The 25,622-nt window shown below is 38.8% G+C and overlaps 1 protein-coding gene across 1 annotated transcript in view; it reads left to right on the top strand.

Moving 5' to 3' along the window:
* The window catches only part of ADCY8 (adenylate cyclase 8), a gene marked incomplete at its 3' end in the record, with an annotated part of 132,402 nt that overhangs the window by 16,345 nt on the left and 90,435 nt on the right, over positions 1–25,622 (top strand). The window contains exon 2 of the mRNA XM_082304201.1: positions 14,826–14,975. Coding sequence (XP_082160327.1) covers positions 14,826–14,975 — 150 coding nt within the window. The remainder of the gene's footprint in view (positions 1–14,825; positions 14,976–25,622) is intronic.

Here is a 25,622-nt window from a genome sequence, read left to right on the forward strand (position 1 = left end):
AGATGATTAGTTCATGCTTGCTGAGTAGCTTAAGCATTGTTAAAAGGTGGAAGAGTCCTGGCTCTTCCTTTGCATCTATATCTACCCTACACACTGGGAAGCCTCATGGGATAGTTTGTCTCTTGCAAGGTTTCTCCATGTGTAACACCCACAATAGGTCCATTAGACCTGAGGCTGCTTTCTGTTACTGGAGTAGCATAGCACCTTTCCTAGGGCTGAGCATCCCACCCTGCCGGAAAGCAGAGAATTGGGCCTTTACTTTAGAACAGACACAAAATGTTCCCTTCCTTCTCCAATAAAGAAAAAGGCCTTAGCAGCACACGACTGTAATTCAGGGAACATGGTGGCTAATGTTCTCTTCAAGGGCAATAACATCTGACCTTGACAGGATATTTTAATCACATTTTTCATGCTGTGAGGGGCAATTCCATCTTTCAGCAAAATGCCTTGATTTCCAGACTACAAAACCAGTGTCAGCAGTTCAGAGTGACTATAGAGAAACCTTTAATGAAAGATTTTTAGACAGTCATTTCTACTCCTGCTGGATACAGGAATCTCTTTGTAATGATGAATACTTTGCAAATTCATGCTGGGTTTTCTGTTCAGAGTAGAGGATGGCGTAAAACACACGTGGAATACAGGCGTTCTTGTTCTTCTTGGTGAAAGTAGGGTGGTAGGTAGAGGTTGGTCATCCTGGGTTTTTTTATTGTTATCATCATTTCAAAGATAGGCACATCACAGTTTATGGATTAGGATACATTTTTCCAGAATACCTGGATGATGCCATCCAAATCCAGTGGTACTGCTGTGTTCCTGCAAGCCCTGGGCAGGGCTGGCTCCTGAGCTACCACCTCTCAGAATTTCAAGTCCTGCAGATCAGCAATGCCTGCCCTTGTGATTCAGCAAAGAGTTTTTATTGAATACTGAGGTCAGCAGGAGCCCTCATCTCCCAGAGGAGGGTTTTTCCAACTCCGAGTGGTAATGACTCTTCCATTTCTGTTTCCAGTTGAACTCAGTGGAAATTGGGAGCCTAGAGTTACCGTTTGCTGCCTACATGCTATAGGTGTCTTCTGAATCTTAAATATCTCTAAGTAACCACATTTTCCCTTCTGGGTGCCACCAGAGTTGTACCAGCCTTAGAAAGACATTTGCACACTGACAAGGCTGAGCTGCTCAGAAATGCAATAGTTGCACCTCTTTGCTACTAAGTAGAGAAAGAGAAAAAAATGTGTTTTGGGGGTTTTTTTAGCATCTGCCAAGAACTGAAAATTTTAAAACACACATACAGACACACATACTTTTTGGCTTTCATTAAAGTTTTTTTTAAAATAGCCCTTCATAAAACTTTTCCGGTTATCCAAATTTGTCTTGCCTGTCTCCAGACATTGTTCCCAAATTTATTTATTTTTTTAATATCATCTTGTGAGGTATTTAGTCTGACTGGTTCTATTTTTTTATTAATATTTTTCTCCTTAAAAAATAATTGGCATGACTTAGAGGTTTTCTTTTTTTTATAAACTCTTTGTGGAAATAATACAAAGGAACATGTCAGAAGGCAACAAAGAAGGCCAGAATGCATGACAAAAGTTATTTATGATACAACTACATTGCGTGTTTATTGCAAGGATATGTTCGTTATATGTTCATATAACGATTATTTGAGCTGACTTTAACAAATGGATGTGGATGTTCAAGAGGAGGGCAACACGAAGAAGTCATTTGAGCTTGTTCTTTTTTTTACCCAGAATTTAATGCAGGGTACACGTGTTGTTACTGTATAGTGTCAGCTATCACATGTCAGCTTAATATCAACAACGAGCATGTTTGTAGTGCTGTCTGTAGACACGGTTTCAATTGCTTTCAACACTGCACTGTCTGAACAAAAAGAAAAGAACTTGAATAGTGGGGCCTGGCTGGGGCCTTATTTTTCTTGAAGAACAGGAATTCTAATGTTTTTGCCATTTGGAACTTTTGTACATACCTTGGAAACGGTGTATCTATCTGACCAATGCTGACTGGTTGGGTGACAGAAATTGCATTCAAAGAACTGATTTCATCTTTCTAGGAAAAAAAAAATAGTCCAAATTGTTATCAAGGAGGAGACATAAGTGATTCCCTAGGATATCTGAAATGCTTTGTTTCACTTGTGTTCTGATAGATAACAAACCAAGATTGTTGGAGGAAACTGCTTAAAAATCCATCAGAGCCAGCAGGCATATCTCCATCAAACAGAACAGGCTTTAGATCAAGCATTAAACAGTAGAAAATGTCTCACCCTGTCATTAACTGTGTTCTTTCTCCTTGAGAGGTTTCATAGATTTAACTGTTAGTGCTGTCTGGTTCCAAAAAAACATCAACCAATCGGGCAGGTCAGTTTGTAAAACTGATTGCCTTTGGTTTTCTTTTTGAAGGCTCAGAAGTAATGTTCTCTTCACTGCCTGAAATTCCAGTAAGAAATCCACTCTGTCTGCTAATTCTTGACTTAAATTCTGGCTTGTTTTTTGTGCCATGAAACACAGCATTGTCAGCCTTGGTATTCATACCCCAGCATGTCCAAAGCCACACACAATTTCTTTTCAAGCACTCATCTGCTGAGTGCTCCTAAGAGAGCAATGTTTATGTATCATGACTGCTGCTACATTGATCTAAATAGTAGATACATGAGCTAAATACTCTCTAAGACCAAACACTGCCCAAGCAAATTTCCTTTTGAAGTCAATGAGCTTCTGTGTGAGCAGGTTAAGACTGGCCTTGCTTCTGAGTGGATGCCTTTAAACAACTTGAACTGCAAAAATGTGGACAGCATTCATGGCCATGCATTGGATCAAACCCTGTATGAACTTATACACAGCTATGCTGATGTAAAATATCTGGGGGGCTTCTCTTGTCAGTTTATATCTGTCAAGTTTTAATACTGTCCAGCAGCTCTCACTGGTATCAGCAGGATTCATTATTGAACATCAGAGACAGTGGTTGTTTTGTCTTGTATCATTTATTTAATATTCTGTGAACAGTCCAGTTTCTATTTCTCATGCTTACACAAGTAGTGAAAACAAAGGCATGGCTTGTATTGTCAGGCAAGGAGAATTTGGCCCATGGTAAATATCAGGGTTTGATGTTAATCCCATCCTTGTTTTACACCAGAATAAGCCACTGCCTTCAAAGGAATTAGTCCTAGGTCACACCAGTGTCAACGCAGAGTGAATCTTATGCTATGCGTCTCCTCTGCTAGGAAAGTGGCAGAAGAAACCTAATCCTTCATTATTTGTCTGTGACGTATTCTGCCAGCCAAAGGACTGAATCAACTTTTTCCCACAGCACTCTCTGTACTTTTGATGTCAGTCTGACTTTTTCTAGCTCACCACACTGAAGCATTCACCGTGACTAATAGCAAAACAACACCCACAGGTTTCACAAAGGAAAATGTTTGTCCTCGCCTAACTCTGTGAGATAAAGTTTTAATCCAGCTGGTCTGGATTGCTGTAACCTCTCATGGCTTTTGTCTAGTATATTTCCATTTGCTCCCACGTCCCTTCCCTATTTTCTCTCTGGGATAGTTCCTAATTGAGAGTTGAAAATTTGAGATAAAGCAGACTTAAAGAGAAGAGTAAGTAATGTTAGATAGTTATCAATAAAATTCCTATTTAACCTTGAGTGATTCATGTCTTGCACTGTGCCTAAGCTGTGTTCAGCTCAACTCTGGAGGACAAAGGCTCTTGGGGCTTATTATCCCATCCTCAACCATCCTAAAATGTTCCTTGCAGGTTCATCCATATCTTCACGGGCTCTATTTCCTGTGGTCTCCCAAGGTCATATCAATACTGGTTCCCAGTGTGGTTAAGGATTCCTGAAATTCTGTGTACACTGAAGTCAGACTACAATCCACTACCTCTATGCCACCCAAGATTTCTCTTGGACAAGCCTCAGGTGCTATGATCTGCCATGTTTACAGCCCAATGTTAGCATCAGGGATAACTGAGAAAGTAAACGTTTGGGTTTTTTGTTGATTTTTTTAATGTTTTGCTAGGAAAGGACGCTAAAAATGGCATTGCTGAGTTCTGTCTTTTCTTGGTTTTCAGAGGATCATCATAGTCAACAACAGAAGGAGATCCTGAGGGAAAAAATAAACACAGGGAATATCAAATTTCTTTCATTGGGGTTTTCAGGTCACTTTTCCAAAAATAATTTAAAATGGAAGCAGAGCAGCCAGAATGGGAAATTTGGAGAGAGAAGATATTTTCTTTATTATTTCTGGGCTAGCAAACCTACAGCCTGATCTGGGATCTGTAAGTCTACTCTTGTTGTCTCACACATCAATCAGCTGTAGATTCAGTAGGCAAACTCTGGCTCTAATGACACCTGAGCAAAATGACACCCACTTAAAGGTGCAACTGTGGGAAAAATTTAGCCTTGCCATTGGCCTTTAGTTAAAAATGCTGATAATAAAGTGTAACAAGCCTTTGTTTCCAGCACTGTATTGGCTTTTTTGGGGCAAATAGCAAAAAGAACAGCTGTGGGGGGTGGTTTGTTTGCCAGCAGGTATAACTGATTAACACAAACAGCTGATCAGCAGAGCTTGCCATCATAGTAGAAGCAGGCTTTGAAGGACAAAGGTTGTTTGGAAAAGGACACTCAATACTATGATATCCCTCATCTATTTTTCATTACCATTATTTTCAGTATTATTTCAGTTAAACCAATCTACTTTTTAATAGGTATTAGTCTTATTCTCACTAGTCTGGAGTGGCTTTCATAAGGCTGTCTTTATTTCTTGATAAAGAGTCCAAGAGTAATTTAAGATTATTACGTTTTGCTATTACTTTCTTTTTCCATTGCGATACCAAAGGGGAAAAAAATATTTGCAGAATCTTGCGTCTTTCCTCCATCTATGGCCACAGCTTGATAATTCAAAGGAAAACACACATGACCTGGCCTAACATAGCTAGGAAGAAAAATGAAAAGCTTCCCTTGTGCAGGCTGTTATAACTCTGCAGAATGCACCGAGGCAGGGTCATCTGTATGCATATCGTGACGATCGCCAGTTCCATTGGGAAGAGACATGGAGTACGTACTGCAGGTAATTGCTGGGATATGCATAGATTTGATCAGATGAAAACAGCAATGAAGTGTGTCAGAAAAGATGAACTGCTGTCAGCCCTACAAACATAATTATCGGTCACTCAGTTTTGACATCCTACTTTGGATAAGAGCCATTATCTAGAGCAATAAAAACAGCTGTGCAGAACACCACCCCAAACTCATTTAGTAGAAATGCAGACTACCTAATTCTGTTTTCCTTAAAATGTAGTTAAACTCTTTCCAATGCTGCAAAGCAGCTTTGATGAATTTTTTTTTCCCTACCATTACTCCTAATCAGTTGTATAATCTATTAAGGGAAGTACCAGGAGTTCTTCTGCCTTGGCTATCTTGCATTGACTTAGACAGAACTACTGAGATAATTCGAGGAAAATTTCCAAAAGTGACTTTCATTTTAGAGGTCCTAGTTTTAGGGTGTCCAGGCTCACCTTTATGCTCAGTGATGCTTTCAGACATTTCCAGACTGGGTGTCAGCTGGAATTTTTTGTCACTAGTAAGTTATCTATGATGTCTGATGCCTGGTCCCCAGACACTGGTACATCTGAATTGGGACATAGTTATTTACAATTCAGACATCCATGTATATAATGCAAGGGGAAAAATTAGCATTTGGTAAGGGTTGCTTAAAAAAAAAACAACAGGAATTTTTTTCAATTCTTAATATCTCATATGTTGTAAGTGTGCTTCCCCATTTCAGATTATTTTCTTATGAATCTTTGTTTAGATGCTGTAACTTTTATTAGGAGTAATTCATTTCTCTAGTGGCTTTAAATGGAATGTGGTTTCTATTAAACATAATTACTTTGGTGTTTGTTTTGAACAGTAAATGTGCAGCTTGTAAGGAAGATCAGCTTCTGCATAAAAAAAGTGTGGGGAAAATATTCGTGTCAGACTGAGCTTCATGAGTCTGAAATATGGAAAAGCAGAAAGGGAAACCCCACAGCTGCTTTACACTCCCTTCTGAGCAGCAAGCAGGGGAACACCATCACTTCAACAGTTTCCTAACCTACCCTGATTGCCATGGGCTGCTTCCAGTGTGTTCTCTTTTGTGCAGGCTTTGTGCTGTGCCTTGTTTTTTGCTGGTTTTTGTGGGTTGTTACAGGATTTACTCCTGGTTAGACAGCACAGGTAATTTAAAGTAATTCTGTAGTACATGTACTATGATTTCAAGGTTACATAGAAGAAAATAGAAATTCTTATCTGAGCCTTTTACATTTACCTAAACACACCAAATGAGGCGAAGTTTTTGGGCAATAATATGATGAAATCTGGAAGGTTTGGCTTTAGATTTCTGCTTGTAATTACCCTGCAATGCAGCTGTCTCAAAGTAGAGGGAGAAGGCACCTAACTAGCACACAGAAAACACTGAATAGGAGAGGTTATTCACATCAAAGGATAAGATTATTCATTCTAAATAGGAACACTTGAGGTATCCGTAATAGCATCCTGTGTGCAAAATGATGACAAGAGTGCTGTGCTGCTGAGTGAACTGGAGACATGATCACCAAATTTCATTGTGTAGTTCAGGATCAGTTCCTAGATGAGGATCAGAGAGTTCATCAGAGTAACCCATAGCCGTGGAAAACAGTTGCTAAAAATTGAAGATCACGTACCCATCTCTGGCCATTTGCCTGTATGCATGGTCTATGACCCCACTACTGACATTGTCCCAGACATGCCTAGTCACTTTAACATCTATAAAAAGAAAGCACCAAAAAAAGATTATCCAAAATCCCAGTATAGATTTTTTTTATTAAGATTATGCCTGAATCCTAAATTTTAGACAAACTCAAGGGGAGTTAGAGGAGATGTGCTGCAAATTATTTGCCATTTGGGGGTGCTCGATGGCACTAGCAGGGTTATGTATTTGCTTGACTGCCTCTGTGCATCACTGAAGTTATGTCAACCCTTATGTGTCTGATATGATATGATTTTCCTGAAAGATCTCTTGTACCACACCATGTTGCAAAAGTCTTGCCATAGTTGATTGATAGCTGACTTACCAAATGGTACGGTTTGAGCTACCTATGAACAACTTAAGCAGACATTCAGTTTTCTACATTGGATTCAATGAGAGGAAGAGAACGAAGGAAATAATAGCTACTTTTCTAACTGCATATTAAACTCTTGTTCTGAATATTAAAGATGCATATTTCTGAATTCTGTCTTGGATTAGAACAATTGATTTTATGCCAATGTGTCATTGTTCAGAGGGAAAATGGTCTTTGTTTTCTAAATCATTAGCAGTGCAGGAGCAATAGACATGTTAGGATTTTCTGCAATAGGATGGAGAAAACTCTGTCTGAGATCAGTTACTCTCATTGAGGGTAATCTAATAATTCCTTGGGGTACACCTTGTGTTTTTATAGGGCCAGCCTGCCTTTCAAGCTACAGATTTCATGCACATTAAAGGCCAGACTGTGTCATTAGTGCATAGTGAAGTCCCCTAATGCCTGCTCTGGAAGCAGCAAGACCAGGCTTCTTAAAAGATCTCAGCTCTCCTAGAGGCGTAAATAAGACCTGAGTTTTTGAAGAATCAGCCAATGTTCCCATGGGATTTGTGCACAGCTGAACCACAAAGCTCAGTTCTAAACAAAAAATCACCAGGTGACACTGATACAAATGGCTCCTTTCACATTTAGCAAATCAGGGGTGGGTGGGGTAAAGCACTACTTAATCATCGTAGTCTGTGCTTGACTAAATTTACCATGAATAAACAATATACCTTTCTCCATCCCTGTCTTCTCAGGTGTATGTTATATTCCTGTCTTTCAGTAAACTATGTATATGTAGATCAGATAAAAGAGTTAGCACTCACTCCAGCTGTGAGTAGGAGTTAAACAGCTGTTGTACTTATGCATTGGACAAACAAGCGATAGGACGAAAGGAAATGGCCTCAAGTTACACCAGGGGAGGTTTAGGTTGGATATTAGGAAAAACTTCTTCACCAAAAGCGTTATCAAGCATTGGAACAGGCTGCCCAGGGAAGTGGTTGAGTCCCCATCCCTGGAGGTATTTAAAAGACAGGTAGGTGTGGTGCTTAAGGACATGGTTTAGTGGTGGACTTGGCAGTACCAGGTTAACAGTTGGACTCGATGATCTCAAAGGTCTTCTCCAACCTAAAGAATTCTATGATTCTATGATTCTATACAAAGGATCAGGGACAGATCTTGGAGCTTTCTGGAAAGTCATGGCAGCAGTTTGGGCACCTTTGTGGGACAGGCTGGTTTCCAATAAATATTGATGAAGAAGCACCCACAATCTAAAACAAACAAAAAACCCTCTATCATGGCCATTGGCATTTAGCAGTTAGACCCAGGAGAGGTCAGAAGGAGTGAACCTGGAGAATAAAAAAACTCCTTGAAAGGTGATTTAACAATAAGGCAGCAATGATTTCAGTTTAATGAGTTGGCAGCAGTGCCAATTATGAATGTTCATGTGCTTCCTCTCCCTGTGGAGGCTGTGCTGTGAACTCAATCAGACGACTGCTCTAGATAGAAAAATCACTGCCAACACCAAATGTTTGTTTTTTAAGTTGGCCAAGTTCCCTGATATAGTTCACAGTATGGTCCCACAAATAATTGATCTGGCACGATAAAGGGGAAGTGGTGCTGAGGGATCAAGGTGGGCAAGAGGCTGTACAGAGATACAGGTACCTACTAGTGTTGCTGCCAGGAGCTTTGATTCATAAAATCCTAGTCTCAGCTGGAGATAGAGGCTTGCTGCAGCCCAGCAGTGAGAGATTGGTAGAGCCTGTGCTGCCAGATGTTCCTATTCTATACAAAGTAGAGCATTTTGATCTCAGATCCCACACTTTTCATGCAACCCTCAGTTCATTCCTGGTGATCAGTTCTTCTAAGAGCATAAGTTATTTTCCCTCAAAGTAACCTAAGCAAGGGCGTGATGGAGAAGGGAGAGAGGGCAATGGGGTTTCTGAGACATTTTAGTTACAAAAACCAACCTTGTGGGGAGCTGCTATTTTTAGTTAAACAACAAAGGATGAATCAAAATGCTTCTCCAAACCTAATTAAAGAATAATAATTACCATAGCAACCAGTTCTTTATGTAGCACATGCTGAAAACACTCTTAAAGAAGCACAACAGCTTGACTTTCCCAGTTTCCCCAAAACAGACAAGAACTACTCTAATCCATTGTTGAAGCCAATCCAAAATTAGAAAGCAAAATAGGAAAATAATTAAATAATTTTCCACAGGTTCATTTCAGGAATTAATGAAATTCCTGCTCTTTAGGACTGATCTGCCTTGAGAATGTTGAACTGGAGATTACAGTGAAAACCATTTCTTTACTTTTCAGATGTATTTTGGTGAGATCAGCCCTAGCACTGCTCTGTTTCTACACAGCAGAACAAAATTACCTGCTGAAGAGATTAATAATAGGTTTATTTCTGCAGAGCACACTACGGTTTCTTTCTTCACTTGAGGTAGTAACACACAAGTTCAGCGTCATCATGGATTTCAGAATTGTTTCTAAACTTTTTTAGCTTTCTCTCCTCCACCTCTACTGTGCTTTCGATGTGAATGTATGCTACCTTTGGTTTAACTACTCATGATGAAGATTGTCTCTGGCAATTACTGTCTTTTAGGGCTAGCTATCAATTAACATATTTCCAGCCTGTTGGGTTTGTTGAATGTTCCTAAGTATTCACTTTTCCTCAGGTTATGGGCTCTTTGGAAATGCTGGTCTCAGTCAATCACTATACACTCCATAAATGTCTATTAATGGCAGGTCTGAGAAAGCACTGAATTAGGAGACTCTACAGCTGGCCTTATGGCTTTATATACCCTGATGGATAATTGCACCTTTTCAAAGAGGAAACTCACGGTAAAATTAAAACACACTTCAGTTATGATTTTTGAAGTTTTGAAAATTCCAGCATTTGCAAACCCTTCCTTAACTCACTTCCAGTTGTTCATAAACTCACAGGAATCTATGTAAACTCCAAAGTAAGGCAAATTCAATTAGATGCTCTTAATAGCAGAAATGCCTACAAATTGTTATGCTTAGCCCAGCTCTGCTCCCAGTAACTCACCTGTACCTTTCTGAATTTCCTGTTTTCTGAACTACATTCAATTCTGTCTTGTAAAGCTGTCTGTGGCTGATTCACCTACCACTTCACAACAGTCTTGTGAGCTACTTTACTGTCTTTTCAATGAATTTTCCTTTTCCTGTTCTCTTACATTACTGTACTGTACCTACTTTGATTGATACTTGTTCCTGACCAGCTGTGCCCAGTGCCTTTTAATTGTTTCTTTGTCTGAGATCTGGTGGTTCCCAAATCCACTCAAAATGTTATCTTGGTTTCAGTTGCCTTGTCAAAACCCTTTTTGTACAATGAGTGTCAGATAAAAATGAAATTATTTGAATCAATGTGTACTGTCAAATTTAAACTTAGCTTTCTTGTCTGAGCTGCCTCCTCTCGTTTCATTGCCTTTGTTTTTGACTAGTTTTTATATTGACTTTGCAAAGGGCACTGAGGTGCCTGCATGAAGGACACTTTATAAATGTAAATTTATTTGACAAATGATTTCTCTGTAAACTAAGCTCTTAATCACCTCCTTTGAGAAATATGAGAAGCAGAGTTTTGGAGTAAAAATTTTAATGACTGCTTCTAACTACCTGCATGATCTTGTCAAGTAACTTTCTTTAGCTCTGTTCATCCTATTATATGATTATGTGCAACTGCAGGTTCAGCAGGGACATTGCTGATCCTGTTACACAGATATTCCCAAGCAGCATGGTGATGGGTACCTTCTTGTTTGCATTTTTTAAATATTTGAGAAGCAGACCTCCCCAGAGCCCTATTTAAACATCAAAACATATCACTTATGGCTTTTTAAGATCACTTGCTGTCTCTGCAACAGTTGTTTATTTGAGTGCTGTGCAAGGTACAAATAGACTAAAGAGCTTACAAATGTTGTGAAAAGATTTTCTTTTTTTCACGTTATACCTCAGTTTTCCTGTTGTGTGAGCATTGACTATCTTCAGGTCAGTCAAAAAGATATGAAACTGTGTACATCTTATAAAATCAGAGTCTGCCCTGGCTTGTCGCCCTGATAGGCAACAGAAAAGTCTCCTGCGAGACTTCTGGAATTGGACACAGTAAGCTGTAGGAAAAAGATGTGGCAATAAGAGACTCAAGTCTTATATATCTTTTTTATTCTTTTATTAACAAAAGCCACAGATTACTATTCTTGCAAGGCATAGTGCTTTACTCTTAAGTTGGTTTCAATCAGACTACTATGTGTAAGAAAAGCAGATTCTGCCTCTGAGTAAGCTATTGTTTTACCTGTAGCATGTTTTCCATAATTCCCTTTGTCCAAATCAAATTATGTGCTCATGAATTCTAACTGAAGGCCAAATTCTACTGTATTTGCTCTAAGGAGATCTGTTGAAGTGGGTGGCACTAGTCCTGAGTATTAGCAGAGAACAGTGACTGAACTGGGCTCATGAGGAACCTGCAATTGAATTTGCAAGCAAAGGAGAGCACCCTGCCACTGCTTTCACCATTGAAATGCACATTTCAAATGTTGTGAAAGGCTTTTCTTTTTTTTTTTTTCCACCCTATACCCTAACTTTCCTAGTGTGTGAGCATTGATTATCTTCAAGTGAGTCAAAAAGGCATGAAACATTGACTCCTTCAGCCACCCACAGCTGTTTTCAGTTGTCCTGCTGAACAACATAATTCTGAACTGGTCTTATCTCATGTCAGCTCATCATATGCCTCTTAGTAGCCTGCACCAGAAAGGAATTATCTCATGGGCTGAATTACTGCATTCTCTGTTTTATCTTGGAGCAAAGGTGGAAAGTGTCTGGGGGAAGATGGCTGGTGCAGGGCACCTTGTCTCCAGTAAAACAGGGGAAGGTAGATAACAGGGAAAAATCAGTAAACAGAGAGGTGGAATAGTGACAAATGCAGTGAGACTAAGTAGTCTCGAATTCCTCCCTTTTAAAAAATAAAAGGCTGAGGGGGTAATGCTATAACTCAGTAAAATCAGGAATGGTGAGAGGGAGATGAATTGGGAATGATTAGTCACTGTTTCTCATCTTATAAGCATGATGGGACACTCAAAGAAATGATAAGACTGCGAATTAAAGCAGACAAAAGGAAACATTTTTATCACAAAGTGCCTAAATAAATTGTAGAAATCTTTGTCAATGAATGCCGCAGGGGCCAAAGGTACAATTAACGTCAGAAAGGGATCAGAAAAAGTTAAGCAGACAGTTAGAGTATGCCACCTCCAGCTCAGAGGTGCCGTAAACGACAGGATCCTGGAAACCAGGAAGATGCAAGAATCACACTAATCATGCCCTATTTCTCACAAGCTTTGCCTAGATGTCTGTTACGGGCAGAGGTTAAACAAAGCTTCAGCTGGAGCCAGGATATGCATTCTTATCTAATCACGGCATATAAATTGTAAATGAATTCCCTGTACTATTGTAGAACAATACTCCAGATTCAGAAATACGGGAATACATAAAGCTGAAGTTTCCGCCAGATGCATTTGCTTTGATATTAAATCTCACTTTCAAACCCACGTGAATATGAGGAGCGAGACCTGCAGATCTGAGGCATAGCATCACAATAAGATTAGGGAGTTTTGCTAAATGTTTTCCCTCTTCTATTAGAACAAATAAAACTTTGATTTTAGGGCAACTGGTTATCAGATAATACTACAAAAATGCAACCTCTAGCCCACAATATTCCGCAACCACAGATTGTTCAAGTGTTCAAGACAGTGTTCAAGACTATTTTGACAAAACATCTCTGGATGCTTGCTTTAGTCTTGTACTTGTATCTACTGTTTTATCCTTGTACTCCTACCTGGGCACTCTCTGTTGCCCTCTCTCTCTATCAGAGACAGGATCCTGAATGATGAACATTTGATCTGTCCTGGCGTGGCTCTTCTGATGTTGTTATTATACTGTAAGTATCACCCATAGCATTCATAGCTGTCAGAGCCTGGACAGCTCTGGTGGGCAGGCAATGTGGCCACAGGGTAATGTAGCCCCCGCCTGCTCCACAGCTGGTCTGCCGCTGGGAGAGAGGTGTGAATCTGCAAGACAGGGTGCGCTCAGTGGGACCTTGCCAGCACAGTGGCTGTGACTGGACCTTGGCAGGAGGATGGGGAGCTGCAGTTTGCAGACTTTCAGCTGGTTCACTGTGCCCCAATGGCTTCTCTAGCTAAGGTAGCAGTCAGAGCAGTTTCACCTTACATGCTGCATTTGAGGAATATTAATGACTTCTGGACTTATTTTTCACTCTTGACCCTCTCACAAATTAAAAAAAGGCAGAATGAAGAATCTGGCATGTCCAAAGAAGAGCAACGAAGTTGGTGAAGGGTCTAGAGCACAAGTCTTATGAGGAGCGGCTGAGGTAGCTGGGGTTGTTTAGTCTGGAGAAGAGGAGGCTGAGGGGAGACCTTATTGCTCCCTACAACTACCTGAAAGGAGGCTGTAGCAAAGTGGGGTCGGTCTCTTCTCCCAAGTAACAAGTGATAGGACAAGAGGACATGGCCTCAAGCTGTGCCAGGGGAGGTTTAGGTTGGATATTAGGAAAAAGTTTTTCACCAAAAGGGTGGTCAAGCATTGGAACAGGCTGCCGAGGGAAGTGGTTGAGTCTCCATCCCTGGAGGTATTTAAAAGACATGTAGATGTGGTGCTTGAGGACATGGTTTAGTGGTGGACTTGCAGTGCTAGGTTAATGGTTGGACTTGATGACCTTAAAGGTCTTTTCCAACCTAAATGATTTTATGATTCTATGAATCTAAGTAGGAACTGAGAGGAGTTCACATGAATTTGTAACATACAGGAGGGATGAGGTGCTGGATAAAGCTGCTGAAAGTGCAGGTCTGTGTTCCATCTCTAGTGGATGCAAACAGTATATGTTTCTTACTTGATTTCCCAAACAGTCCCCACTTCAATGGTGTTGATGTTCTCTGCCTTATGAACATACAGAGCGCAGAGAGGTATCAATGAAAGACAAATAAGCCACTGGCATTTACAGTGTCCAAGGATCCACTCCCATTTGGCTCATTTTTTAAGTTCATATTGCAAAGGAAGAAGCTGTGACACACGTACAAGGACAAAGAGTGCAGCTCTTATATAGGCATCAGTGAAGAAAAGGTCCGTGTACACAAGCACAGGCTATGCAAGCATTTGGTTATCCTTTCAGCTTCCCCTGTTGAAAGGTTCAGGATTCAGATTGTGCAAGCTTGTGCTTTGGCATCAGCTGCAAATGAATTTATTTAATTTGGTCAATAATAGAATAATTATTATCACTGATATTAATTCTTAGCTAACTGACACTCTTTGTTTTCCTTAGTATGGCTTTGTTCTCAAACTAAGCCATGGAACAAATCACAAAGTTGCTTTTACAGAAGAGCCAGTGCAAAGACAAATTGTTAATTATGTTTGTAATCATTCCTGACTAGAGCCCTGTGAGTCAGTTCTTGGAAACATCATTTGTGGTTCAACTAGAGTTTAATGCCCCCAAATACTGCATATTTCTTCCTCAAGGCAGAGATAATTTTACACTTTTGATGCCCCTAATTAAGATCCAAGAAATTCTTTTATGCAAACTTTCCTAACAATTTAGTTTTACAGCCTACGTGACTGCAGAGCCATCATTCTCTCTCTCTCTCTCTCTCTTTAAAAAGATATTTTTGCTTCTCTTGTCTGATCAAATCCTGTTTGTTGTTTGTTGCAGATAGCGGCTCAGGCGGTGTTATTTATGTGTATGAACACCGCAGGAATCTTCATTAGCTACCTATCAGACAGAGCACAACGTCAAGCCTTCCTGGAGACCAGAAGATGTGTAGAAGCCAGACTGAGACTAGAAACAGAAAATCAGCGACAGGTATTGGAGAAAAAATCCTATTTTTGTATTAACTAATTGGACAAGACAGGGCTTTTGTAGCCTCACTGACTCCAATGTGATGCCACCTGATTTGTGCACGTTAAGTGAGTTTCATCCTGTTATTTTGCTCGTGTGTATCGATCTGATATGACATCTTAAAGATTTTCCCTGGGAAACAGGATGAATAGAGAATGGCTGCTTATTGTCCTTTCCCATACAAGAATAAGAGGCCATCAAATGAAAGAGCAGCTGGCACAGGGTTAAAAATGATTCTTTACACAAGAGGGGTTAAACTGGGGAGCTTAATGTTTCAGAGTGTTGTGGATACTAAAACTTGTATCTGTCAAGTGAAAACTAAGCAAGTTCATGGAGAAGAACTCTATCTAGGCAGAGAAAATACTGAAACACCACCTTTGGCTCACAGATGAATATTTGGAGCTGGGAGGCCACTGCAGGGAAGTATTACTGCATGCTTTCTCTGTTCTTAAACTATTACCTAAAAATCTCCTTTTGGCCACTGTGCGCAATAGCATACAGGACGAGGTGAACTTTCTATCTGAGCAGGTATACTTGTTCTTAGATACATCATCCTTTCCAATGCAAAATAAAAGGCATTGGATAAAAAGAAGTTTGCTCATTATTTGGTACCAAGGCAGCAGAAATGAGATGTAGCATGCTACACGTATTTTGCATTCACACTGAAATATCAGAATGTTCACCTGCTGTTTAAAAACTTGCATTAATATCAAAATATAGCCTGCATATATCTATATATGTTACACTATTTCATTCTCAAATGAACTTAGCCATTCATTTTGTCCTATTTTATAGATACTTGAATTGTTTCTCAATTTTATTTCATTTACTTCCCAAAACCCATACTCTTATACAGAGATCTAAGAAGATGTCATGTTTAGACTTTACTAACGACTCAGTATGAATGCATGACTGGGCTGAGTAATGCAAGTTACCTGTGCCAGAACATCCCTCCAGCCATTGCTGACTGACGAGGCTTTGAGGGATGTTATCTAGGATGCTCTGTTCTCATTTTAACTGTAGGACCACATTTTTATGGCTTTTTTTTTTTGTTGAGTTTGGGGTATTTTGCATTTCTTGTGTAATCTTTTATAAACTAATATTTTGTAAGCTTTACTTTGATCATCGTTTTGTAGAGTTCATTGTAAAAATCTTTGTAAAATACTAACAAAAGATTCCCCTGTTCCAGATGATTCTGAGGATTTTCCATTAGAATTATCTTATTTTCTCATGGAAAATGAAATTTCTACAAAGAAAACAGTTTTTCTGAGAAATTCAATTTTGCTGAAATTTTATTTTCTATTAGGAAAATGAAGACAGATTATTTCTGTTTGGGTGGGTTTAAAAAAAAAAAAAAGGGTTTGGGGTTTTTTTTTGTGAGAGGGGAAGTAGGAGTTGGATCTGAAATATTTGTTTCTAATCAGTCAATGTTGAACTGTGCATTTTGTCTTGGCCCAGTGCCTTGCAAGGCTTCTGGGCTGAGCTGTCCCCTGAAGGCAGAACTTCCTGGGCAGTTACCTCACTGCAGTTGAGACTCACCTATAACCAAACAAAGCAGTGTGTCATAGGCATCATATGACTGGAAATGCAAAAGAGAAAATGTATTCAGGCCAAGAAAAATGCCCACAGGAGAAAAATACAGACATCAGGACACCAAATGAAAGATCTCTCCTACAACTTGATTTAATGATTAACACAAAATTTAGGAACAAAACATTTTTAAATATTTCTGATTAATTCCCTTGGAACTTTGAAACTGTGTTATTATGCACACCTATGAATATATATATATAAACACATATAATATACTTCTCAGTTTTTCATTTGTATTTGGGACAACAACAATGATACAATAGTCCAATACTGGAACGCCTTGAGGAATGGAGAGCCTGTTTCCCTCAGCCTTTTATTCTTTCCCTTTGCTTCTGAAGTAGTGGCTCATTTAAGCAATTTCTAAACATATATTCATTAACAAGACTGCTTTTCTTAAGCAGCTTTTTCATGCTCACTTGAGCAGTATCTGTAGGGAGTAATCCAGTAACTGCCAGCATTTTTCTCTTGAAGACATATACTTCATGATACAGGGGAATCTGTAGTTCATATGAATGTAAAAATCATATTACCTGTTAGTGTATATCACATTTTAAAAAGTAACAATTAAATCCTTATGAAGTTTAATAAATTAATTCCATGACTTTCTAGAAAATAGCTCTTATATATGAAGGGAGGAAAAAAGTGTGTGCAGGCCAATAGTTCTGATGTGGCTTCTGAAAATTTATAAAAACATGACTGAAGAGGTAAAAATGTGCAGAGAAAATAGAGGAATAATTATTTGTGTAATTCTTGCAGATAATAATTCTAGGAATTCTGAATATTTCTCCTTCACTTCTCATAAACTGTCTAAATGTAAGGTTTCTTACAGCAGGGTCACACTTTTTGTGGCTTTCAGTGGTGGTACTGCTACTTTTTGTAGTAATAGGTGACAACTAAAATGTCTCAAGGTTTGTTTCCACCTCACACAGCTTCCACTTCTTAAACTGAAAATAATAGATAATTACAATGGGTAATTGTGTTGACATGTCATATATGACAGCTTGCCAGATAGGTCCCATAGGGTCTGATTTTGTCCCTACTTTGTTTAAATCAGAAGATCAGTAAAATTAAAGTAAGAAAAAAACAACATGAGTCAAAAAATGCAGCAAGGAATGGTATGCTCTTCCATAAGTAATTGCAGAACATGACTCTAATTTTTTATAATTATAGAGGTTATATAAATGCTTCAGCTATACTTCTGTTCATTGCTGTGCATTGTTAAAACTAAGAAATCAAGTTGATGACCTTTCCAATTTCTCAGTATCCTTTATATTTGTCATCTCTAATCATCCATCATTCTAATAACTATAAATGCTATTGCTATCATTATTCAGCATTGTGTAATGCCTAAAAGAGCCAGTCATGGAAAGTCACCCAATTGTGAGCCAAACATTTTATAATCTCTGTTTTAGAGACAAGCAAAAGGTATCATCAGACATGTGGAACTGTACAAGGAAACAATAATACTCATAAGTAAGGATCTATTTGTGTTTTGGAGGTTTTTAAGAATTCCCTAATGAGTATTTGTAGATTTTCTCAAATGCAAATATAAAGTTTCTACCGTATCATCTTCTGTCTTGTGGTGGAAAGCAAGAGATGGTTCTGTATTTCCTGGTAAATTTCATATAGATGAGCTGAAATTTTTTCCATGAAAGCAGTTTCATTCATTCATTTGCCATCATACTTTTTTGTAGAGTGCAATGAAAATTGAAGGTGAAACCACCAAAATCCCACTAGGGGGAAAAAAAAACCCTTTTTTTTGTTGTTGTTTGTGATACTCTCAGCTGCAATTTGGACAGTTAGATGTGCTAGTTTGGTTTCCAGATGTCATTATTTTCCAGTAGTCTATGATCTCTTCCTTTTGTGGGGTTTTCAGGGTTTAAGGACTTCTTGCTTTATTTCAGTATTGCTATGGGGTTTTCCAGTTTGACAGTCAAAGCCATTTCTTTTTGTTCTGTCAAAATGTCTGTGTGCCATGTTACGGCCTCAACTGACTAGCTGCAAGTCTGAATTAGCTCCATTGGTTCATTGTCCACAGAAAATATCCTCAGGTGCAAGTTCAGCTTTTACGCTAATTGCAGTTCATTCTGGTGCTACACAGGAAGGAAGAGGGCGAAGTGCAGAACTGCAGGGTGGAAAAGACTTTAAGGAGCTCGGCCAAAGTTTTTCAAAGCTTTTAAGTGACTTAATTTCCAGTTTCTGTGTTTCCAAAACTCTATACAATTAAGCTCCTGCATCTTTTTTTTTCATCCTTTTCCATCACCATTTACTCTCAACAAGACTTTTGAGTAAAATTTTCAGAAATATTTCAGAAAGTTAGGAGGTTTAGTCTTATTTTCAAAAGTGACTAATTAATCATTTTTTATTATTATTTTTTATTTTTAAGCACCTGGGGTTGTTAACAAGCATGTATTAGCATTTTCAATTACAACAAATTTTCCAACTCTAATCACTCTATTAAAGTGAACAGTACTGTGGATACAAAAGAGAATTACTCCAGCAGTCATCGCTAATGATGTTGATGCACTTAGCTGTACGGTATTATCTGTGTGACACCATTTGGAAATCCCAGCACTCTGTGAAACTGAGGGAACATCTGTGTCTACTTCTTCCCCAATTTTCATTACAAAATTAGAATTTTGATGGAGATCTGAAACATTTCAGAGCTTGGCTTAGTTAAATGAGAGTCCACTGCTGAAGACTACCAGAAAAACTGTATCATAGAAACACAGAAATATCAGAGAAGCGAGCTAGAGAAGGTAGCACAGACAAAATAATGTGTTGTAAAAACAGTCTCAGTTTACCAGTTATTGATTAAATCATTAATTTAAATATTTTCTAATGAAATGTAGTTAGCTGCTTGTGCTTAATATATGTAGTTATATCAACCAACCAAAAATGGCAGCCATAAAATATCATCCAGTTTTGTTTTCAACACATTGTAATTAGGAATAAACAACAAACACAAAGTTCTCAGTTTTCTTAAGTCCATTTCCTTCAAAGACGATCATCACTTCCCACTACCTGTTTGAAATTTTGGGTCAATATTTTGATTTGATATCTGTGTGTTTGAAAGAGGTTGACACCCAGCGCTGTACTTTGTTAATAACCACTTCAAAAACATTGTCTTCCTTTTAACCTTGATTTTATTGTAAGTACACAGCAGGTAATTCTGCTTTCATCATACCTGGGCAAGGAAAATAGAAAGTGTAACTTAGTTTCTTAATGAGCTACTGCAAATCTTTCAAAAACAATGAACATGTCATTTCCCTCATTGTGAAAATGCTGCAAAATTACCCTCAGTGAAGAGCAGGAACCTGCATTAAATTTCATTTCTAGTTCTATTTCTCATCATAGAAAATCCCTAAGTTTTAACTGAATGACATATTAAATCCAGATACACACTGAAACGATGACTTTATGAAGAATTGAATTTATAATATATCTCTGGTGTCCTTACTTGCTCTTTCTCCAGCAATTCATCTGTACTTGAAATTTGTCTAACATTTTAAACCCTCAGATATTACTATTTAATTATAAAGAGTCTCTCAGATAACTTTGTCGCTCCACCACACATACATATGCCAAGTTATATGTATCTGAAAACAATTATTGTGCAAGGAGGTTAATATTTGACTTCTTACAAAATTTCTTATGACTGAAGCTGGAAAAGGAGGCTTAAAATGACTGGGAAGGGAACATCACAGAAGTTAAGTAGCTAAATAGCTTTAAAAATCAGTCCAGCACTTACCTCTTATCTTGTAATAAGATCGCAACCTTACAGGACTGCTATTCAGAGAAAACTCATTTTACTCATAAGTAAGAGACTTCTCGTATGTGATGGCCATACGTCTCCTCTCCACCCAAGACCTCTCTAGACCGATGAGACTAATGAAGGCCGGATAAAGCAATAGGGAAATATGGGTGGGAGGCTGCTTTCAAGCTAAGCAAAGTTGTTAGACTATTCTACTAACACGAGTAACTTGTGGATTGGACTAGTGTTCAAAAAAATAACATAGAGCCTCTCTGAAACATTTTATTTGCATTATTTCTGGTAGATTTAGAGCACCTGGTGGTATCTTATGAAAAATTATTTTCTCTGCAGTTGTTTGATATGACAGGTGAAATCAGTCCAGATCTGTGTGATGCTTATATTCATCCTGTGGTGAGGTGTTCTTCTTCTCACGAAGTTGGTGAAGCGTTTAGAGGGGAAGCCATATGAGGAGCAGCTGAAGTCACTTGGTCTGTTCAGCCTGGAGAAGAGAAGACTGAGGGGAGACCTCATCGTGGTCTACAGCTTCCTTACAAGGGAAGGAGGAGGGGCAGGCGCTGATCTCTTCTCCCTGACGGCTAATGATAGGACCCAAGGGAACAACAGGAAGATATGCCAGGGGAGGTTTAGGTTGGACATTAGGAGGAGGTTCTTCACCCAGAGGGTGGCAGAACACTGGAACAGGCTCCCCTGGGAGGTAGTCAAGGCGCCAAGCCTCACAATATTTAAGAGGCATTTGGACAACGCCCTCAGACATAAGGTGTAAATTTTGGGGTTGTCCTATGCAGGGACAGGAGTTGGACTCAATGATCCTTGTGGGTCCCTTCCAATTCAGGACATTCTATGATTCTATGATTCACTGTAGCAGGTTCTGCATCATTCGTGAAAAGAAAACTCCCCAGCTGGTGCACAGAGCTCACCAGCAAAGCTGCACTGCTACTGCTGTGCTAAGTTTTTGGGAAGGACTAAAGCTCAAATCAGAAAGAAATTCTCCATTTTTAAGCCCTGAGAAGCCAAATAGAGAAAATTATTCTACTTCAGCACTACATTTGTGCAGTTTCAGTGGAGTTAGCTAGTGCTAGAAGGTGCTAAAGCCACAATGCATTAGTATCTTTAGTTGTATTTTTTACAACCCTCTCCAAGACGGTCTTTAGCAAGCAGACTCCTTTCTCTGCAAGCATCATCTCAAATTCCACCAAGAGAAGGTCCTCTTATATGGAAATAAAACTCCTTCTCAATGTCTTCCCTAAGCCTTATGAATATTTTCTTCGGTGTCTAGCACACTGGCAGAGGAGATGGAGGTGAAAGTTAGAAGAAGGAACAATTAAGACAGAGTTGGTGGGGAACAACTGCAGTCTGCCTCTTGTCTTGCAAGGAGTACTCGGGCAGAAGGTCCAGGCTGGCATCATCCCCGGCTTCTGGGGATGTTTCCCATCAAGGTGGGGTAAAGACAGACATCTGCAGGCATAATTATGGGTTTGGTCAGATTAGTGGGGAACAAGAAGAAAAACCTTTTCTTCATTAAAAGGTCTAATGAGAAGAGTCCTCTATGAGAACACCCTAGCAGATATTTCCTCCCTGCAAGTTCTGCCACTGGCTTACTGGACACCAACTTTCCAGCAAATATCTTTCTCATAGGGGATTTCACAAATTCAATTAAAGCTCATTTTGAAAATTAAAAGAGTTTAGATATTATTTTATTTGATTCCACAAAGGATTTGAGCTCAACCACCCTAAAGAACCATTTGTCCAGGTGAGAAAAGGGTTGTTTCGTTTTCTGGGTATGAACACACATTCTATTTTTCCAGTGTGGGTATGAGGGTTGTAGAAGGACAAGACACCCCTTAGTCTTCAGAACAGTCTGCTGTTGGCATATTTAGTCTCTCCTGCTTGTTATCTGTGGAAAAACTGTAATCCTGTCTTAATCTTTTTTTCCATTAGAAAACTGTTCTGCTTCACCATTTGTTTCCCTTTTACCTCTTTTACTTCCAGAGGATTTTTTTCACACGTTAGTTTGCAACGATCTCTATTTCCTACAGCCTTAAGAAGCTCTCTGCAGATTGATGAACTCTGTGGTTTTGTTTTGTTTTGTTTTGTTTTTAAAAAGCAGCTTATATGTTGTGTAGGTTTTATCAAGCTCTTACAGATCTAGATTTTAATCAACCATCAGTACTTTGCAACCTCTAAAATAATAGCAGATTGGACTGGGATTGGAAAGGACACTTTAAGAGGGTTAAACACTATAAAGTCATCTTTTTTTATATTGGTGCTAAGAATATGAAAATCCCTCTAAAGTGGCATGAGGATAAAGTTCAGATTTGGTTTAAAAAAAGAATAATCTGAATTTTAGAGATCACATGACCTTCCTTTTTCATTGTAGGAATAGTTTAAAACACTTCATAAATAAAAACTGTCATCACAATAATTTTATTTTTAAAGGGCAAACCATAATCTCCCAATTTAAAATTCTGTGTAAACCTCTGGTTAGATATCGCATTTTAGCCAGCTTTCTTCTTTATAGGAAATGGTCTGTTGAATATAAGGTGCTCAGAAAGGTTTCACAGTTATCCAGACTTTCTTTCATCTTGGTGCCTTTCTAAGGCCCAAAGAACCGTGATCCCAATAGAAATTTGTTCTCAGAATTGCTCCTTTGGTACTTAGAGGACCATACTCAAAGTATAAGCAAAGGAATATGCAAACTTTATATTGTTCTTTACAATCCATATCCATATGGTGATTCAGATGATGATCTGTTTCCTAAGTCCATTGACAAATTTTTCCTACTTATTGGGGTGGGGAGAAGCAATATTTACATGCACTTATGCTTTTGTAGGTACTAGGCAACACATCACAGGACCAGCATGCACATTTTCTACTTCTTCTTGTCTCAAAACACCCCATCTGCTAAACCTACTTGCAGTAGAAAACACAATATTTTACACGTCAGATTTTAGATGCTGTTCCTTCACATTTGCTGCTGATGTGTATGTCTTATCACCAGAGCGTAACCCCCACATTTTGCTTTCAAGTACAAATCTAGGATAAAATCAAGACAAAAAATCATCCTCTGCCTTCTCTCCCATTCCTTGCAAATCTGGAAGAGTCACATGGACTCAAACAGAATAATGATATTTACAGCCAATGCTGGAAAAACAGACCCTGACCTGCAATTTATATAAGGGAAAAACAATCCCAAAGAGTGTCAGGACATCAGGCATGGGAGCTTTCCCTAGACGAAACTGGTGAGAAGGAAACCTCTGTTTCCCCTCCCGAGTAGATGGCTTTTGGATTCACTAGTGATAAAACTGCTTTCTGAAAATCTATGTGTTCTTCTTCATCTCTAAACCAGGCTGTTTAAATTCTGTGCTGGTCGATAGTGAATGGGACTGATAGCTCGTTGATCAGGTTTTGGTGGCCTGTGCCTCCTAGGTTCTCACCTCCTTGCTAAAGAGAGAGGTCTCTAATAAAAAAAAAAAAAAAAATTATCAGAGCTGCCACTGACTAGCGACCCTCTCTGATTGTCTCAGGGAAGCAGACAAAGGTGAAATGAGTACAGGGAATGAAATGGTTTCAGCCCCCTACAGTGATGAGACACTTCTGCCAGCTGGACTGCAGTACAGTCATCTCTGCTTAAATAAAGAACGCCAGACTCCAACTTCATCAGTCTAGTACCTCTCCTGAGCTCTGAATGTAATTACTCATTTTAAGGTCATTTTTTCTTTCTTGTTTAGGATTAGAATTTTTAGGATACTAAGGAAAGTTTATACTGACTTTCCTTAGTAACCTGAAATGACTCTAGGAGGACTCTAAAAATGTCCTTACAAGCTTCACAATTAATAGAGAGACTCTGTGGTCCAGATAATGATTTTAAATTATCTGACCATGAGCAGTACCAATTCTAAGCTAGCCAGAGTCAAGTCACTGATGCCATTGCTGACATAATTTAAGGTAAAATAAAATTTTTGGATTAACGTTTATGAAAAGGCTGAAGGTCTTTCACACCATAAGTATTTAAGTACCCACCTACAAGCCTATTAAAAGGGATTTGATTTTCAGGTGACCCTGACTCCTACCTATAGAAACTTCCCAGGGGAAATTTTATCCAGCTTGTGCTGTTTAGTATTGGAGTCTTGTAAGTCTCTGGCAAGATGTATTCCTTGTTTTGACCGGAATAGATGACCTCCCAGCTTTTTTCCATCTTGTTCTGCAGTGATTTAGTCATATAAAGCTGAAAAATAAATGGCATGTGAGCTTGCTTTCTGCAATTTTCCATGTCGTTAGCTGCAATAACTACTACTGTTGAGAAATGCATATTTTGCTGAAGTAAAGTAACAAAATGGAAAAAGAAACATTTAAATGAACAGAAAGTAGAAACAGTGAAGAACAATTACATGAAGATTCAACAGCAGATGAGTCAAAGCAGTCCTAGAGAAGTGAAAGTGCACCGGGGCATAGCACTACAGGCATTAAAGTCAGATGCAACCATTCTGATATTTTAGAACAAAATTGAATTGTAGGAGCTGTTTTGATCTCATTTTCTATTCCTGTAAAGTAAGGAATGGCTTAAGGTTATGCCATTATGGAATCAGTCTCCAGTAGATGTGTCTATCTTTATCCTGTTCTTAAGGTATGGCTCCGTCCTTCCTGTCCAAACTAACTGGAATTTATGGAAGCCAATATGCTAGAAGACAGTACCATGCTTTTTGTTCAGCTGTGTGTCTTATTTCCATGTAAATGTTTTTCTTCTGGATATTTTTCTTCTCTACAATCATTTAATACAGAATAAATTAAAAAAAAAAAGATCATAATGAGGTTTGGAAGAAACAAAATTACAAAACTATAAAATGTGCCTTTCCATGTATTAGATATGTCTAATAGATTACTGTGGGGCTGGACAACATCACTTGTAAGCATAAATCTTAATGTCAACAAGGCAGGGTGGTAATACAAATTGTTTTGTTACTCCTGCTTTTCACCACGTCTTTGTTACATGGTTGGGTTTCACAATGGAATGTGAGTCTAACATGCTGTTCATTCAGGAGGTAAAAAATCGTGTGTTAGGATCCAGAGGATCTAGGATTATTAACCATTGCTCGTACTCAATATAAACACTGGCACTGAATTTGAGACCTGTAGTTCCTATTGCCTAGGTTAAAAGACAGCTCAAATGACAAAGCAGTGTCAGGAGATTGTTCCATGATGTAGCCTAGTAGATCTAACAACTGGCCGCTGCTGTCAAGGAACAC

This window comes from Platalea leucorodia (genome assembly GCF_965183815.1).
Source record: "Platalea leucorodia genome assembly, chromosome: 1".
NCBI classification, from domain to species: Eukaryota; Metazoa; Chordata; class Aves; order Pelecaniformes; family Threskiornithidae; genus Platalea; species Platalea leucorodia.